This window comes from Theropithecus gelada, chromosome 2 (assembly GCF_003255815.1).
Source record: "Theropithecus gelada isolate Dixy chromosome 2, Tgel_1.0, whole genome shotgun sequence".
In the NCBI taxonomy this organism is placed as follows: Eukaryota; Metazoa; Chordata; class Mammalia; order Primates; family Cercopithecidae; genus Theropithecus; species Theropithecus gelada.
The window spans coordinates 175,951,768-175,971,643 of NC_037669.1; the positions used below are offsets into that span (position 1 = coordinate 175,951,768).

At 35.9% G+C, this 19,876-nt stretch overlaps 1 protein-coding gene across 5 annotated transcripts in view; it reads left to right on the forward strand.

The window, feature by feature from the left end:
• Positions 1–19,876, forward strand: part of RBMS3 (RNA binding motif single stranded interacting protein 3) — a 760,896-nt gene that overhangs the window by 151,884 nt on the left and 589,136 nt on the right. For 3 of the 5 annotated variants that reach the window (XM_025375203.1, XM_025375206.1, XM_025375205.1), the window contains exon 2: positions 992–1,164. In XM_025375203.1, the coding sequence (XP_025230988.1) occupies positions 992–1,164 (173 nt within the window). The remainder of the gene's footprint in view (positions 1–991; positions 1,165–19,876) is intronic. The other 2 variants (XM_025375204.1, XM_025375208.1) reach the window with 1 other exon arrangement.

Sequence of the window (19,876 nt, forward strand, 5' to 3'; positions counted from 1 at the left end):
AAATTCTGGTATGTATAATTTTTAAAACCCTCACATTGTGTATTCCAAATTTCTAGGAGTCATTTTATCATTTTAATTTTGCCATATAATAATGTAATGAATTAAAACAGTGGTTCTCCCAGGGGGAGATTTCTACCAGCACCAGGGAGCATTTGGCAATGTGTGGGAATATTTTTTGGTGATCCCATCTGGGGAATGGGCGTTACTAGAATCTGGGAGATAGAGGCTAACGATGCTACTAAACATCCTACAATGAACAAGGACAGTGCCCAAAACAAAGAATTATCCTGTCCAGATGGTTCATAGTGCCTAGGTTGAGATCCTGGATTAGAGTAATTTAAAGAGGATCTCGAAGGTTAGGAAAGAATGGTAGCCCCATCTTGCAAACAAGGAACATTCAACGTAAAGAAACAATTTTGGGAATGTGAGAAAGAGCTAAGATGGATTCATTCATTCAGTCATCCATAAAATCACTATTTGTAGGAATGATTTCTTTGTATCAGGAATTGTGCTGAACAGTAATGTTGAGGAAAACAATAGGAGCCAGTTTCTTTGGAGAAAGGAAGGAACAAAGTTATAGAGGGAAACCAAAGATGCTTGGGTATTAAAGGTAAGCTAGGGTGAGAGTTTATTGCCAAAAGTGACGGTTTTATTTTATTAGGGAGGAAGATGTGCTACTTTCCCAGGCTAAGGAGAGTCACTGTAGTCAGAGACAAGTTCAAATGCCATATGCTACTGCCAGGAACACCTGGTAACTGCTTTTTGTCCCTTTTATGGCTGACTTATGCTGATCTGAACAGAGGGCCAGGGTGGGGGAAGCAAATGATATTCTCGAATGCAACAGAGAGTAGTGATAGAAATGTGTGTGTGTGTGCATGTATGCGTGTGTATTGGAGAGGACACATAGCTTACATTGCTTTCGAGTTGTGCTGCTGGCCTGTGAATAGGTGCTGGCTTTTGTTTTTCCAGTAACAGCTTTTTCTGTTTCCAGCAGTCCTATGCACCAGCTCCCCACCCCATGGCTCCTCCCAGCCCCAGCACAAACAGCAGCAGCAACAACAGCAGCAACAACAGCAGCGGGGAACAGTTGAGTAAAACCAACCTGTACATTCGAGGCCTCCCACCAGGCACCACTGACCAGGACCTAATCAAGCTGTGCCAACCGTAAGTGTCCTTCTGCTGCCTGTGCTGTTTCTCACTCACATACTTGCCTTGGTGGGCAGGATGTGTTATTGCAGTCAATGTACTCATCCACTGGTGTCTCAGTGAGGAAGACTCTTCTTTACAAACAGGACTTAAATTTGAGACTCAATGCTAGTTTATTTTTGGGAGTGGAAATAGTTTACTTTTTGTTGTTGAGTGAAGTTCTCGAGCAGATATACGTGGAAATGCTGGCTGATTCATAGATATTTGACCTGCAAGATGAAGATCAGTAATAGAGTCACACTCTCAAACCATGTGGCCAGTGGAGTCATTGATAAGTCTCATGAAATAAACGGATTTTCTTGAGAAGTATTAGTGAAGGGAATCTCAAAAACTCAGAAGTGGTAGATTTCAGGATTACCTCATGTTACAAAGCTTTTCTGGCCAGTGCTTGGTAAATGTATGTTCAGCCAGGATCATGTATTTGGAGAGGCATAAGACTAATCTTCTAGTTTCCTTGAAAACATCTACTGCCTAGTCCAGTGAAGCCATCTCCTACCAAGACTAAGGACCACACTCACTGAGTAGTTTGATATTTGCTTGGAAGCTTGAAAATTATTAAATCCTCTTCAATAATGTTTTCATGAATCTATTATCTACCAACATTTAAGTCATTAGTTCTCTTATTTCTGTGCAAATAAAAACATATTTAAGTTCACTTTCCCATACAATTAATAATGAATTAAGAATCATAGACTTGGCTGGGCGCGGTGGCTCACGCCTGTAATCCTAGCACTTTGGGAGGCCGAGGCGGGTGGATCACAAGGTCAGGAGATTGAGATCATCCTGGCTAACACAGTGAAACCCTGTCTCTACTGAAAATACAAAAAAGTTAGCCGGGCGTGGTGGCGGGAGCCTGTAGTCCCAGCTACTCGAGAGGCTGAGGCAGGAGAATGGTGTCAACCCGGGAGGCAGAGCTTGCAGTGAGCCGAGATTGAGCCACTGCACTCCAGCCTGGGCAACAGAGCTGTATTTTTAGGTTAGTATCTGATTATTTTCAAAATAATATTAGAACATATATTTGTCATTTGATTGTGACTTAGCTGTGTATTTTTAAAGTTTAAAAAACTATTACTCAATTGTTATTTTTCTCTTTTGCAATGCTTTTTAATAAGCCATGAGGATATTTATTTTGTAAATGTTCTGACCTCTAAAATATTGAAAGAGGAAAACAAAGCAGGCAATATTTATGTGCCTTTGTCCTAGATTTTAAGATTGGGAGTACATATCAACACAACAGAAAGTGGCAGATAAACCAACATACAAATACGTAACTATCCAATTGTTTGACAAAACAGTAGATAGATTAGGGTGGGAGTACCCTGTTACTATTGAGTGCCTTGATTTGTGAAAAAGGCAAGGCAGAACCTTAAAAGATAAATGTATATATATTTTAATTTGTTCAAAAAATGTTAAATGTGCCAGAGCTCAGACATACAAATATACGTTAGATTTTGGCCTATAGAATATTGAGGTTGAGAATCAGAAGATAAATAATTCAACTTCTTTTGTTGTTTAAAAAATCTAAACTCTATTTTGAAAAGCAAGGTCTTTGAAAATGTAAAAGATTATAGACTTCATGATAGAAGGTTCGGATGAAGTAAAAAGCAAAATAGCTATTGTTCTTGATTTATATTTGAAACTCATTTTTTTTAAAGGTAGCTATTAGGAAAAGATTCTTTCTCGCTGCTCTTTACCACTTGGAGAGCTGGGTGACACACAGATGTCTGGGCCCAAGCAATTATGTTTCACTGGGTGTGGGGTAGAGCCCAAGAATATGTATTTCAAACAGGATCTTTATTTAGTGTTGTTGATCTTTTGTGAAGCACTTCTCTCAACAGTCTTGAAGACCACCAACTATTTCTATTGTATAAAGTTTCACTAACTGATGAGGGTAGTTGCGATGGAATTTTGAGTGTTAAAACCTGCTCAACCACTGTGTAATCTTGAGGCAAATCACTTCCTCCCTCTAAGCCTCAGTTTCCTCTTTCTTAAAAGACTGGGTTGGTTTTTATTATTTCTGTGTTTACTTGTAATATCAGCAGTGTGCTGGAGCTGCCTCTGACTAACACACTTGAGCTAATTGTTAAATATTCAAGAATTTTGTGAGCAATCTGTTACAGACTTGGTAGCATGAAATTGGCCCTTGTGGGAGTATTTATAACGCAGGAATCAGCACATCCTGCAAATCAGAGCTTTTTAAATTTTTATTTTATTGAAGAGCTGCTGTATGAACACACCACTGATGTAGCATCATACTATGAATTGCTGTGTCAATATCCATTTCTGCATAGAAGTGCCAGAATTTTGTAAATGGAAATTATTACTTAAAAGCCTATATTGCCATTTTTAACTCAGAGAAGAGATGCGGTAACACAGAAATATTCTTATTGAGGGAACAAGTTTTGTTAATGTTTTTATGTGCATTTGATAAAGAATATTAAGTGAACAGAGGATAATAGTTACATGTTCATATTTGTCCACTAATAAGATCTGGCCCATTTATTGTTATTGTACAAATGTTTTTGGGTTCTCCTGTTACTGCAGTGATCTAGAACTAGGGTTTATTGCTTAGATTCTTTTTCCTGGACAATCTTAAAGAACCGATGTGATTGGGCAACATAATGTAGTGGAAATAACTGTGCACTGTGAGATCTATCTTTCAATCTTGGCTATGCTATCAAGTGAGTCTGTGGCCTTAGAGTAATGACTTGCTGCCTCTTAACTTTGGTTTCCCCCATATACAATATAATGGATTTGAACTCAACAATCTTTTATGTTTTTTTCATTCTAAAATTCTGATATTTGATTGAGGACCTCATTATTTAGCTGCAAAACTTACTCAAGATCACATTTTATATCTTTCTCCAATCCCCTCATGCAGTGTTGGCAGGGGCACAGTCAGAATTTATTCAGCTTCATGGATATGACCTGATGGCTGAAAAAACCTTTAGTAAGAGACCAATGTAGGTCATTTGTAAAACCTTGTTTCTCTCTCTCTCTCCCTCTCTCTCTTTCTCTCTCTCCCTCCTAGTGTTGTCCTCTCACAGTGCTTGTTACCATTTTGCATTAGTAGTCTTCCAAAGATTAAAATCACTTTCCATTCCTGTAACTCATCTCACAATTTAAAATAATTTCACTCACAAAACAGATAATTTTAGTAGATTTAAATGAACTTGCCATCAAGATTCATTTTCCATATTTATTTCTATGAAATTATAAGTACTTTTAGAGTTAATATTCCTTAAAGGAAATGCAATATTTGCTAATATCCATTGTAATAAAATAATAGAAAACAGATACACAAAACAACATATTGCCTTTTTTTAAAAAAAGGTATAGACATATTGGATTTTCTGGTATGAGTATATAATATCCATGTTAATGGTAATGAACAGTAAGAAAATGGTATTAAAGAAAAAGAAATTGCATTATTTCTCAATATATAATCTGAGAGCAAATTTTTATTAAGGAGATCTAGTCACATTCATCATTAAAGCTTCTATGTTCAGATCACACGTAAAATCAAAGAAAAGAAGATAAGACTGAAGAATAATAGATATAAAGAATGATTTTACTGTATGGAAAAATCTTTCTAGTTATACCTATGTTTTGGATGAATACATTATACTGGGTGTAGTATAGAAAATAGTATAGTTAAAAACCTTGTAATGTCTTTTTCTTGAGAAACCTTAAGGAACTTTATTTTGTTCTCAATCAAGAAATATTTACAGAATATATCCTGCATGCCTGTGGTAAGAAGTCAGTGGTGAGTAAATTTAGACAAAGGAGAAATATATTCTACTAGGGAAAATGGGCATCAATTAAATATATGATCTGATATAAAATTGCAACTATAAGAGCAAAAAGGAGAGGAGCATGGTACCAACAGATTTTATAACAGAAGATTAGACCTAGGTAGGGTGATTAGCAAAGGTATGTCGGAGGAAGTGACAATTGAGCTAAGATTAGAAGGATGAATAGATTTAACTAATCGAGAAAAAAGTGGAAGAGCAGCCAGGTAGAGGAAACATTGTGTGCAGAACCAAGGGCTGGAGGGAGCATGCCAAAGACAAAGAGCTGAGAAAAAGCCATGTGACTATAGCAGAGAGAAGGAGGTGGAGTGTGGGGCAAAATGAGCTAGAAAACATGGAAGGACAAGATGGTTCCTTTGGAGATGATGTTAGAAGCTTGATTTTTCTTAAGAACCATGGAGGAAATCATTGAATTGTCATAAACAGGAAGGTAGCATAGCTATATATATATTTTTTTCAAATAGGTAACTCCAGCTGCAGAGTAGCAAGAAATGATCCTCTGAGATCAAGGAACAATTAGAGTAGGAATAGTTGAAAAGCTGAAAGAAGAATGCTTTTTGTTCAGAGAGGAGGGTGTGAGAAGTAATATTTGTGGTGGTAGAAAAATTATGTGTGGTGAAAGATTTTGTCATATGCATTCGTTTTTCCATTAAAAAGCAGGGACATGGGAACAATTAACCAAATGAACTTCAAAAGAAACAGCAAAGTAGCACAGAATAGAACCCAAATGAGTTGATTTTTAGTTCATCCATTTTCTTACCCAGTCATGAATGGGTCATCAATATACTATTAAACAATTAAATGGCTGTAATATTAAAAGCACTAACGGCAATGTAATAAAAACTAGAAATCCAACTGATTATACAAATTTACTCATGGATGGATTATCAGTTGAAGACTGTTGATGGAACACTTGGATTCATATATCCTTTATGCTTAGGAAGACCAGATGGAAGTTGGAGAAGATAGATTTGATTTAATAAAGTGAGAGAGCATTGTAACTTTTTTGAGCCAAATAAAATATTTGTAGTGTAATGATTTTTTTACATATTAAGATATATTTTGTCTTTCCAAGAAATTGGTAACTTCTATTTTATGATTCTGAACATGCCCTTGAAACACATTTAAATTGCTCCTAAAAAATAAAATCAAATATGCGTCATAATGGGTAGCATTTAAAATTGGAAAAAAAAACATTATTGTGTTTATATTTTCTACATCTATAACATATTTTATCTAACCATTTTGTGGCTTATAAATTTGATTTAATACAATGTTCTCAGGAAGCCCCAGCCAATTGCCCCCACTTTCCTGTGATTAACTACTCTGGAGTTAATTAAAATATTGTGAAGGAACAGAGTGACTTGTTTTTCTGTTATAAAGTAAACATGCTGCTGCTAAGGCCACTTGAAACAGAATGCAGGAAAATAGAGGGAAACTCCTGGGTAGGTACATACATATTTCCAGTGTTTACCAGAAGAGCAGGAAAGTCAACTGTTCTGCCCCTCACTTTTCTCTGTAAATGTTTTCTTTGCTCAAGTTATGACATCCTAGCATTTCCCCCTTTAAAATGAAACTCTGAATGTCACTTTAACATTTAACAAGAGAGGAGAAACACCCACCATGAAAAGCCAGAGGAACAAAATAGAAGTGTTTGCGCTGGAGAGCTGAAGGGTCTGCCCAAGCTAATCTCCCAGACTTTTACACAACCCTGTTGGATATCTCATTATGGTGCGTGCTGAACGCTGAATAGTAAGAGCCAGACTCAAGTGCCATCCAGGCTCCAAGTGCAGAGTCCATTATACATGGTGTCAGACATTTTTGACAAATGCACCGACACAATCAAACCTTTTATCAATTTAAAAGTAACCTTGTCACAGTAATCTGTCAGACTGTTCAGATACAACTAAAGGAAAACAAGTCATCATGCACTCCAGGGTAACCAAGTAAATAAGAAAAATGTGACTGGAAATTTTTAGAGTTCTTTCTTACTGTGTCATTGAAGATTTAAAAGTTTCCTCTAATAAGACCCTAGGAAATTTATTAGTAGCTTTCTTCTATGAGTCAGACTCAAATTACGCAGCTGCTTTTGAGATGTTATAAATCTATGTGGAGGCAGGTGTGAGCAGGAAGTGAATACTAGAATCTTTAAACTCTGCCTTTGTGTATTTTAAATGAGGGAGTGCTTTAAAGACTCAAAACACGATATTGGAATTCCTTAATTCAGCAGAGATTTGACAATGGGTTACATATATTATTTCAGATTTGGGGAAAATTATGTTTGCCAAGCATCTGCTGTAAACTAGACGTAGTATTTGATTAGTACTAAATAACTGTCATTAATAATAGGTTGTTATATTTATATATTATTTATATTAACACAGTTTTTGTATATTACATGCCTCATACTCTATTAAGTTTTTAAATTATTTAATGCTCAAAACTTCCCTACAAAGTGGGGATAATACTTTCTTTAAACTGACACTCAAAAGGGTTAAAAAACTTGTTCGAATTTATGTAGCCACCATAGCCACCAGGATTCAAAATCTGGATCTGACTTCAAAGCCAGTATTCATAATCACTGAAACATTCATATAATGAGAACAAGGGTGGCATAAATCATAGGTTCTCAGTTCCATGACTACTCATGAGAATCCCTTAAGGACCCTTAGAGAATAGGTTTGGACCTCACTCTCTAAGTGTTCTGATTTAACCAGTATGGAATCAACTTGGATATTGGGATTTTTTGAAGCCTACTCAGATAATTCCAGTATGTAGCCAAGATTGAGAACTTTTCGAATTAATGATGCTCACACAAATCTGAAAACATAATTTAATCCTCTGTTTTAGCTTTCTTACTCTGACTTTCAGAGGCTCTCCCAATTTCATAGGACCTACCACTGTGCTTTCAATTAACCAGAAGTATTAAAAATGAATATTATGAAAATTTGGGGATGAATTTGATTTTCTGATAACAAACTGACAGATTAGGCACATGGATAATAAAGTCCTGATTTATGCCTCTACAAGTGTTTTCAAGGATGTCCTTGGAAGAATCTTACTTTCCTGCTTTATGTAATTTCCAAAAGTCAAACATTTATTCAGCATTCTACTTTTTAATAATGTTTGCATTTAATTGATGATTAAGCAAGAAACTCTTCCTATTTTGACTCATGTTATTAAATTTCTATATATACTTACATTTTTTTGCTGACTATAGTTTAGTGAACATAAGTCCAATGAGTCTTAAAAAATAATTTACATCTCCTAGTGTTTTGGGGGCATCCTAGAAATTATTGTCCCACTGATTCACTGATCACTCATTTATTATTGTTTTTATTACTTGGAAGAATCTTCTGCTAAATGTTTACGTATCTTATGATCAATTTAAAAATATACTTAAATTCCTGATAGCTGACGATATTTTTCCATATTTATCTTCGGAACAGAGGAGAAAAATAAAAATAAAAAAGTCATTGAGAGGACCAATTGACTTAGTTTATGATCTTGGTGGTAGCACAAAAAAGATGGGGATGTAAAAGGGTGTGATCAATTCTTTCCGGATGTGCTGAGTAAAGATCTGGAGCCCAGAGAGGTGCAATTCTAGGCAGATCTCATGCCGAATGCCTGAAAATTTGAGGGACTTAAGTTTCAAGGGCAGGGCTCTGGCAAGTTCAGATGGCATCCTGGTTTTCAATTTGTCCAGTGATTTTTTAATTGATAAATGCAGCTGACTCTTTTTAGTGCTTATTTTAATTAAGCTCTCTGTTACTTGACCCTATTGATCCCTCCTTTGTTCTCCTATGGATGGTAAATTCCTTTTGCCTGCATTTCCTCTTACCTTTTGGAGATTACTCTTTCTACCTTCTCTTCTTCTACCTGCCTCTTGAATATTTTGGAGTTTTCTGGAGGTTGAACACCTCTTTTCACTCTATAATCTATCTGCTCTTTATTACACAAACAACTTCAGCTATTTAATGACTATTAATTCTATATTGGCTACCATCAACTTTTTGTTTAGTTCTGGGTCCATATCTCATTATTCCCTAGACAATTCCATTTTGTAACCCAAGAGTTATCAAATTCATTGTCCAAAGAGGGTTATTCCTGGACTTGTCCCTTTTTTAAGGGATCCCACTATTCTCTATGTGAATAGCGGTCCACATAAAAAATCTTGGGGTAACTCTTTTCCCCAATCTAGAATCAATTTCCAAGACTTCAACTGTTTGATATTTATGATACCCAATAGCTCTTCTGCTTCAGTACTGTCATGGTCTTTTTACTCATTTATTCAAATGTACTTATTGATTGTCATCTGTGTACTAAGCACTGCAGATACCTAAAGGAATGATAAGTTTTTTCCATAGAATTTGCGTTATAATTGATAAAAATGATAAATGAATAAATAATTAAAAAAAACATTAGAATATGTAAATATCATGAAAACCAGGTCGTAAATAATGACTAGGAGGTTACTCTAGACTGTGTGTTCTCTTTAATGTGAGACCTCATTTGCAGGAAGGAGTCAGGCAGATAATATTCAGAAATAACGCATTACAGACATATATAAAAATTTGGCCAAAGCTTGAAGAAAGAAATGAGCTTGTTGTATACAAGGATCATAAGGAAGGTTGGGTCTTCTTCTTCAAAGGATAGATTTTAGGGGAGTAAAGGAGAAGAAGCAAGAAGACAAGCAAGGAGGCTTTTGTGGAAGTCCAAGAAGGAGGTGGTGATGGCTTGGAATAAGATCACAATGGTAGAAGAGATTAAATGGGATGAATTTGGAATATATTTTGGAGATAGTCTTGATAGCATTTACTCATGAATGGCATATGACAAAAGGGTTAAGAGAAAGATAAATTAGGGATAACTCCTTAACTCTTAAGCTTGAGCATCTTGGATAACTCTTTAACTCTTAGCTTGAGTGAATAAAGAGCCATTTCAGAAAATGAAAAGGATTGTGGAAGAGGCAATTTTGGGTAGAGAGAAATCAAGAGCTCTTCTCAGCCTTGTTATTTTTGAGATTGTATTAGATATCTGAAATGAGTTTTACATTGGCAGTTTGATACGTGATTCTAGTTTTCAAAGTGAAAAAGTAAAGGATATAAAATGGGAGTCATAAGCATTATAAATGGCTTTTAAATCCATATGGATGAGACAATAGTGTGGTATCTAATATGTACTACAGACTGTTCTAAGTATTTTGCATGTAAGTACTTCATATTATATATGTTAACTCATTTAGATGTTATGCCAATTTCCATTTTATAGGTGAAAAAATAATGACACAAGGAAGTTAAGTGACTTTCCCAAGGTCACACAGCTGTAATTAGCAAATCCAGGCTTTAAATTAAGAAGTTTTGTTTAAGAGCCCCATTTCTTAACCATGATCTATACGTAGGGATTGTGTATAACAATAAAACAAAATGTTCACACAACTTGAATTCTGAGGTTCTAAGAGGATGAGAAGCCAAGAAAGAAGTTTATAAAGGAACAATCAGTATGGTAAAGGACAACCAGGAGGGCAGGAGTGTGCTATACCACAGCAGCTGAGAGAAGAAAGCATTTAAAGAAGATAGAATGATGAAATGTGTTGAATACTTGTTGAGAAGTCAAGAAATATACCGAAAGAAGTTACATATAGATTTGGCAACATCAAGGTCATTGGAAAACCTGAGCAGGAAAGCTTTGTAGACAAGTAAAAGCTGAAAGTGAAGTGGTCCTTTCTTCATCACTCAAAAATTCTTTCAAGTGGAAATATATACTTTTTTTTTTTTTTCCTCCACCTGTACCAAAACAGTCATCTTTCCTAACATTCTCCCTGATCTTCTGGTTTACTCTGTCATCTCCATCTATCTCTATCTCTATCACTATCTCAATTTGTATCAAGTTCCATCTCAGTAACTCCTCTTTCTCTGTTTTTCTATCTGTTTCCTTCCCTCCCCACTCCCTACCAATCTCTACTGTATCCTTAACTGAAAACTTTTGAGGATAATAGATTTATTCAATTCATTTTTGTGCCCCTAGTTCCTAGCACACTTCCAGGTTCTTAAGTGGTAACTGATACATATTTAATGATGGAATAAAGCCCAAATTCATCAGTAATATAAAAATGATTTTATTGGACTTACATCATAAAACTTGTTCTAAGGTAGAGTTTGAGTTTATATTGGGAGATACAGGAAACAGCATTTTATCTTAGATGCTGCATCCAATCTTGTGCCACTGAGGTGAAAGAAGGAAGGTTTTGAATATGAAGCTCTTTTATTGTGTGGATCCCAAAGAGAGTTTTGGAGGGAAGCCTCAGGATAACTTGAATCAAAGGAAACAAATAAGGATCAATACTTTGCTTACTCAGTCAATATTGCTGCTGAGACAAAAATAAATAAATAAATAAATAACTGTTTATTTTTGCCTGAGCCATCAGGTTTCAGCTGTAAAACAGATCACAGTGTTCCACCAAATCTGCTAATTCTATGCCTAATGTAAGGTAAGTTGGACTCGTTGAATGGTTTTTGCTGAATTTTGTTTTTTCACAGATTTTTCTTTGCAACCTTTGACTTTTAGGGGCACACAATAAGAAACTGTTGGTGAAAAAACACACAGAGCATATCTGTGTATTTTTCATACTAAAAATGAAAGCCTCTTATCTGCAGATTGGCAGTGTTATGATATATACACATTGTTTAATCATATGATTGAGAATAAGTGACAGTTAAAATTATCCTTAAAAATAAATTTTAAAAAACAAATTTTTGTTTTATTTCTTATCTGTTGTCATATTCATTATATCTCTAACACAGTAGTATCTCTTGAGGAACAAGCACTTTATTTTACACAGTACATATGTCCACAGAGTTCTTTGAAAACAGATTTTTTGTTTTAGTTTTTTAAGCCAACATTATCAAGGAGTAAAATTAAGTATACTCATCATAAGCATAGGATCTGATGAGTTTTGAAAATGCATGTACCTATGTAGCCACCACAGCGATCAACATATAAAACATTTCTATCATCCACAGATTTTTAAAAATATAATCATATTCTAAGAAGTTCACAATTTAAAATCATCCTACTTAAGAAAACAAAGAGACAGCAAAATACCATGCTATCATCGTGAGAGTAGCATGGAATTTTGAGTCCATTGTGGGTTCTAGTTGACCACTTACTCATTGTGAAATCTTAATCAAGTCATTGAAGCCTTCTGAGCTTAATAGTTTCAGGTACATATTAAGGCCTCAATAACTGTTCATTATTATTACTCACTTATACAATCAGAAATATTTATTGTAATTCATATTTTTATATAGTAGGAATAGTTAAATAAAAATTCACTTGTAATTTTAAAAGTCCTATATTTGAACAGCACATATTTTGATTTTTATATTCCTATCTTTATATTAACTGAGATTATACATATTTAGTAATATATAAGATCCTTATAATATATAGATCCTGATATTATCTTGTAGTATTATGTATCATCACCACTATCCATAGTACACTGGTATATTTTATAATATGAATATTCACAGTATCAGAATAAGTACATACAATTTAGGTTGCAGTTAAAAGACTAAAATTAAAGTACAGTACAAAACAAATTTAAAAGCACAGTTATAGTGCATAAACATGTCATAATAGTACGCTTTAACAGTAAAGGGGAAGTTTTTGAACCAAAGGGATACCAAGCATTTTAGTTCTTCAATATAATAAAGCAGTTTAAAACATGGTAATCGTAGTCAATATGTGTCTATCAATGATATTCTGATATCACTTAGATTTTATTCCTGAATCTATAGGTTGAATTTGACTTTAGGGTGAATCAGTTCTTATCAATTAGGTATGTTTTTTACATAGTGTATATTTAAGGAGCATTTCTTCAATGCTTCCATTAAGCAGTCTTTTATTTATTTATTTATTTTTTATTTTGAGATAGAGTATCACTCTTGTTGCTCAGGCTGGAGTGCATGGTGCGATCTTGGCTCACTGCGCCTCCACCTCCCACGTTCAAGCGATTCTCCTGCCTCAGCCTCCCGAGTAGCTAGGTTTACAGGCGTCTGCCACCATGCCTGGCTAAGTTTTGTATTTTTTGTAAAGACGGGGTTTCACCATGTTGGCCAGGCTGATATTGAGCTCCTTACCTCAGGTGATCTGCCCACCTCAGCCTCCCAAAGTGCTGGGATTACAGTTGTGAGCCACTGTGCCCAGCCAGCAGTCTTTTAAAAAAAATTTGTTTATTAAAAACATGTATTTAAATAACTACAGTAAATTTAGAATCAGGAAGATAGATGCTTAAATAATATCAATTATTGAAATATTCAATTATAAATAGATAAATTCAGATGCATGTTAAACTTAGTTTAGGTTGACTTGTTTCTCAGAAAATACAGAGAGCTTAATATTTCTATTCTCTGTCACATCATTATGAAGGCCATTTTGTCACCAGAATGCCTGAGTTCAGCTCTCAAACCTATCAATTTTTAGCTATGTGTCCTTAGACAAGTTATGCAACTTCTCTGTTCCAAAATTTATCTTTCTAAAAAGTGGATATAGTAATGCTACCTCCATTTCTTGAATAGTAAAGATAATTAAATGAGTTAATACACAAAAACACTTAAATAAAGCCTGGCATGGAGTGAGTACCCAGTGAGTATTAGGATTATGAGAACTTCCCCAATATAAACTGAAGTTAATTTGCTCCCAATTTGAAAATTATGTGTAAAACTAATGGCCATTTTGTTCAAATGATTTTTTTTTTTTTTTTGTGCTGTACTGAAACTTTGTATTAAAATATACTTCTAATGTCCTTTCTAGCACCTGTGTTGGGTCATTCTTTAATTCTAGACCTTATGTATATAAACAGAAGGGCCTTTATTATTTGGGCCACAGACCTTCGTTTTTGATCATTGCAGCCTTCCACACGTGAGTTTTCAGTCACTGAGTCTAACATTATTAGTTTGTTACCTGCAAAACTGAGCCTTGCTGATTCTTGCACAGGAATCTTGGGAAAGCAACCAAATTTAAGATAAAGAATGGACTTGTTTCACTGATTCATGTTTCAACATCATGGGACAAACAAGAGACATAATCTGTGGATGACCTGCATGTCTGAACACAGAACAGTGGTGCAATTGCACAGTGAACTCTCTGATCGCTACAATCACCTGTGTGTTTTATTGGATATTAGGTGTCCTAAGGACACTTTCATGATGACAAACCAGAAGAAGGCCATAAGCAGTTCAAGTATGAACTTGAAATGAGGTTATCAGAGGACTGTAAAAGGCTCTCCCCATTTCAGAATTTAAGAGAGGAGTCATCCTGAACTGATAATGAATGACACCTCTGAGGAAGGGAAAGGAGGCATATTTCCAGGGAACGCTTTTATGTCACAGTCATTTTGTCTGAGCAGAAAGTGATTTGCTGTTGGGCTTTAAATAAACAGATCTTGGTTTTCTGCCTCTGTGTGTGACTCTTCTTTCTCTAACTCTGAAGCAAAAGGCTAGGATTTATTAGGATACAACTTTACGCTAATTCTGTGGAAGAATAATGCATTTGTATTCACTCCATGTTTGAATTGCAGTGAAAAGGACAATTATAGTCAGGGCTGACATTTTAGTGGGTGCTTTGTACCTGGTATTGTTATAAGCACTTTACAGGTCAAGTGGTCTACTCTTTCTGGTTTGCTCAGGACAGTCTCAGTTTTACCATGAAAGTCCTACATCCTGGGAAACTCTAAGTAGCAGGCAAACTAGGCCTCCCGTTACAAGTATTATTTCATTTAAGTATCAACCCCTCCAATTCCCAATGAGGTAACTTTATTTGCAACTAACAGAACTGAGGCACTAAGAGGTTAAATAATTTCTGAAGTTTTAATACTTACTGACATTCACTAAAAGTGACTGAATGAGAACTCAAACCCAGACATTAGAGTGTACTCTCCTTCTCCCTACCTGGCAGTAACTGTTGTAATAAACACTTAAGTTGTTGAGCTAGACCTTATTCACTAGAACTTTGGACTTCGGTACTTCAGTCTTTGTGGATATAAGGAGAGAAGGAAAATTATTTCCACACCATTTGTGGATGACACCAAATCATAATGCTAACTTGTCTCATAAATGCTTGTCAGTGGCTACAAAGGATTGTCTTTCTGAACCACTAATAGGAAACCAATTAAGTACAGAATTCTAACAATACCACATACCTGTAAGTTGCAGGTTGTGTAGTACCTTGCATAGCAACTACTGAAGAAATGGTGTTATGTCTAGTTTGGGGAATAAACTCTTCAGCAAAAATGTGTTTTGTTTGTATTATATCCTTTCTTACTTTCAAAAAAAGAACATGAAAATCTACTCAGACAAATCACAATAAAATATCTACAAATATAAAACCACATTTCAAATGGAACTTACTATTTCCTATATACCAATGTGATATAAATGCTCATTGATACAGTTCAAATCTTTCTATCACTCACGGCCTGTGTAAACAACCAAATGTTCTTAGTATAGTATAATAATTCTCAGACATCTGGATTTAGAAAACCAATAAAATAACAAAATAAGAGGAGGAGGTCAGCATGGTATTACCCCCTTTTAACCCTTTTAATTCTATTAAGCAATGTTAATTAAACAAAACACTATTATTTACTAGCACACAGATTGACTTTAAACTTACCATCACTGGCACACTTCTCTTAAAAGTTCATTTTAACACTAAAAGAGTCATCATATTAGTGTCATGGTTGAAAGTCAAATCATATCCAAGCATACTTCAAAAATAGGAGTTATGTTGCAAAAAATAATTTGGCCCACACAATTGTATTACATGCACTTGTTTTTTTGGTATCTGTGTGTTAGTTTGTGACACTAAATTCAGTGCAACATTACATGGGGGTCAGTTTTCCAACTTGCTGCAAAGATTCCTATTTTTACCACAGTGGATGTAGAATTCCATTTCACATCTGCATGTTGACAGAAATGGAGCAACATATTTCATGTTATTTCAATTGAGAGTTTTCTGAGAAAACTGAGAGAAGCAGAGGAACCAGAGCCCCCAAGCTAGTGCCAAGAAGGAAACAAACTACAGCGGACCTAACGTCTGTCTAACGTGGCCAAGGGGAGAATGGGTTCTCACCTTAGGAGCGCTTATGCCCCACTCCATCCAGAGTGTCCAACTGCCAGTATGGAGGGAATGAATTTGAAAGACATCCATTGGGTCAGGGAAAAGGAGAGCAAGGATTGGCCACTAGTATAGTGGCCGGGAATGAGGAGATCTGGAGTCTCTTCCCAGGTCAGCCACCAAAGGGCTCCATGGTCTGTCAAGTTCTTTTACCTGCCTAAGTTTCAGTTGCCCCAATGATTTTATGACCTTCGAAACTCCTTTCATAACTCAACACAAAACTGTTTGATTTCTAATTCTCTTAAGATCCCTGCTTTCTGCTAATGAACAGTGCAAACTAAAGTATTAATCAGTTTTATTGAATTAGTAGATTTATCTTTTCAAACACAACATTAAGTTTTACCTGGATTTTAGTCACAGTGGTTTCACCTAAATTCAAAATCCTATGTTGCGTCTTTGTGCAGTAGTGCTTGGCATTGATGCTAATTGCTAATTGCTAAAACATTGAAATTACTGCAAGGGTATTATTCATCTTTTGTTTTTGAATGCCTTATTCATAGGGGTAACTTTTAAACCTGATGAAAGGTAGATATCCGAAGCCTAAACCAGGGTGGTAAATGGAAAATAAACAAAAAATAGCAGATTATGAAGGAATAAGGGAAGCATATACTTAAGGTGTCAAAAATAGTGAGGAAGATTTGAAATCTGTGGTTAGTTTTTCAAAGCAAGTACTATGCCCAGTACCCATCAGATCATAACACTCTACCTCAACACACAGATACACACACACACACACACACACACCATGTTGTGTCTATATGCTTGTCAACACTTTCATATTTGGGAGTTGTAATTTCCTCAATGGTAGGCATGGCATTGTCTTCATTGACTCCCCAAAATTTAGTTCAATGCTTACCACATACCAAGTGCCCAGTAACACTTTGTGTCAACAAATGTTAACTGTTGGAATTAATTTCCAGATCCTGTGCATGTTTCTTACATCTTAAACTCTTACCAATTTCACTCCTAGGACAGAGGGAAAGAAATTGCATTCCATAGAACCAACACTTTACAGAAAACTCAATTTGTGTTAGAACATGTTTCTGTATTAAAATTATAGGACCAACCTTTTTATAACCTCAAAATGCTGAACCAAATACTTGAAAGGGTGTAGGTGATGGTGAAGATGAAGAAGCCAAAGATTATTATGGGACATTGTCTTAGGTGTTTGCAAGAATTAGTGCTAACTCCCCCCTCTCTGGGCTTTTTAAAATAAAAATAGTAAAGGTAAAATTTGGGGACATCAGGAAACGGTCCACAGACAAAAGACCACTCCACCGGCATCTTAGTCTCTCCCTGATGTATAATTAAGCAAGATTCAATATTACCTACAATATCCCCAGCCTTCCCTTCTGCTTATGAGGGTTTTGTGTTTTTTGTTTTTTCCAGATATTTAAGTAGATCAGGATCCTTCACTTTTTGAGAGTGCAGGCATGGCAGGTTTTGCACAAAACCACTGGGGAAGGAAGGATGCTGCCACTTTTTCATCTTGGATCAGAATTAATTGGCAATGTGCTTACTCATTTATGCCTGCAATGCTTCATTTGAGATGGACTAATGGATAGGTACCTGGATATTCTTTGCTAGCCAGCTTAGACAGTAAACATGTAACTGTTTTTCAAGAAAGTTTCTAAGCATACCACGTTCATGTTGTTGCAGCATATGTTATGTGAATCGTGTGAACAAATCATGGCATCATCCACCTTAACTGCAATAACACAATTTGCGAATCCCCTTTGTTTCCCCTGAAAAAAGGAAGAAAAATCAAAATTGCACAGTGAGTGTTATGAGGGATATTTTGCATGAACAAACACAAATTAGGCCATGAGACTTTCAGAGCAGATGTTTTCTGGATCTAGATGTGTCCATTATGCTTGCAGGATGTCAAGTTATACATTTAGGCATGACATCAGATAACAGGGATTTTCCTGTGTAAGAAGCTCATAGTCTTTGGCTGTGATATGTACAATATTTGGCTCCCTCTCAATAGGAAATATCCCTCCCAGTAGATTCTCAACTTATTTACCTCTCTGTTGTACCTCCTATTTTCAACAATCCTCAGGGTGTGTGGATGAGTTTTAAACAAAGTATAGATATACATTCTTTCCATCTGGATCAATGGAAGCAAAAATGAGAAAACCCATAGCTTATTACCTGCCTCCTTTTTTTGGAGCCTTTGACCTGGTTCTAATTAAGACCATTCTCATGTATTTTACTCTGTGATGTAGAATCAACAAATTCCTGCAAAATCTATACCAAAAGCAAAGTTTCTTGAAATAACTGGAAAAAAAAAGAGAGGTTTAGGATTTCAAATGTCAATAATTACATTATTCTGACACCTAGAATGCCCATAGGCCAACTTCAAGTGTTGTTCAGTGTATTTTGCAAAAAGAATTGAAACCAGTCCAGGAAAGCTGGAGACAAGAAAGAGTTTCAGCTGTTGAGCCACAGGAATTAGTTATTATTAATGTCCCATCAAATTATTTGACATTTATTTGCTTGATTTTATGTAGGGGACCTAGGTTATAGTTTATGAAAAAAGGTAAAAACTTGCAATAAAATTGAAAGAAACATACATTGTCACTATCCTGCTTGAGTAGCTCAAACCAGGAATTTTATATTAAACAGAATAAATTAAGGTAAAGCTGGGTCCTCAACAAGGGTTCTAAGGAGTCACTAAAATTGTATGCAAAATTTTGAAAGTATACTTGAATATACATTTTTCAGGGTCAAGTTTACATAGCCTGAAAATATTTTAAAAATTAGTGTGAATTTTAATGGATTCTGGATATACAGAACCTAATACTTATAATCTTGCTATTAATATGTTGATGCATTGAAGAGAATCTACATATTCATAGAGTTTACACTGAAAGTTCTTTGAATCCCCACTGCTTCCCTTGCTTGCTAAGACAGAAGCCTCAGGGACAAGGGCAGCTGTTTCCAGGACATGAAATTTAGCTAATCTCAAATGTCTGGCTTTGAACTCATTTGGAATATATGTCTTAGTATGTAGCATTTGCTTTTCAGCCATTTTCTCTGGAATGCTTTTACTCCACTTAGGTAAAGAAAACTGGGACTTATGGCTTCCACAGGAAGTAGATACCACTGGATTGGATTTTAGACAAGGAAGTGTTCTGTGTCTCTGGTTTGGCACAGCCTGGTGAAAATTGTTGAACTGCAGCATTTCAGACCTGGTGCCAGCCTAATGGCTGGATGCCAAGATTGCTATTTGGCAACAAGCAGCCAGACAAGCAGCTGGTTATTGCAGCGAATCTGAGCAGTGTGTCTGAGGCCATGTCTCTGTTGCCAGATCCCCCAACCCAGTTAGTAACCAAACCCTTGAGGCTTTCTCTGGGTTTGTTCTCTTCCAGCCTCATGGTGGGCTTTGGCCTGGCAAGGGTTGTCTCCAGCAGGTTATCCTGTATGGGCCCTGAACTGTGGTGCCTGGCTGAAATTAGAATGCTTATAGACCACCTAAAGTTAAGAGAATTCTTGGCAGCTGCGGCTGACATTGTGGGGGCACTGGCCAGAGCATGCTTGCAGTAGAGGCTGGCTGGAAGAGGGCAGAATCAATATGAGCTGCTGGCATTCCAGGCTAGCCAGGGGTGAAGAAGTGACAGCCTGCTGGCATCTGCCTTTGGCCCTGCTGGCATCTATTTCGCACTGTTCTTTGT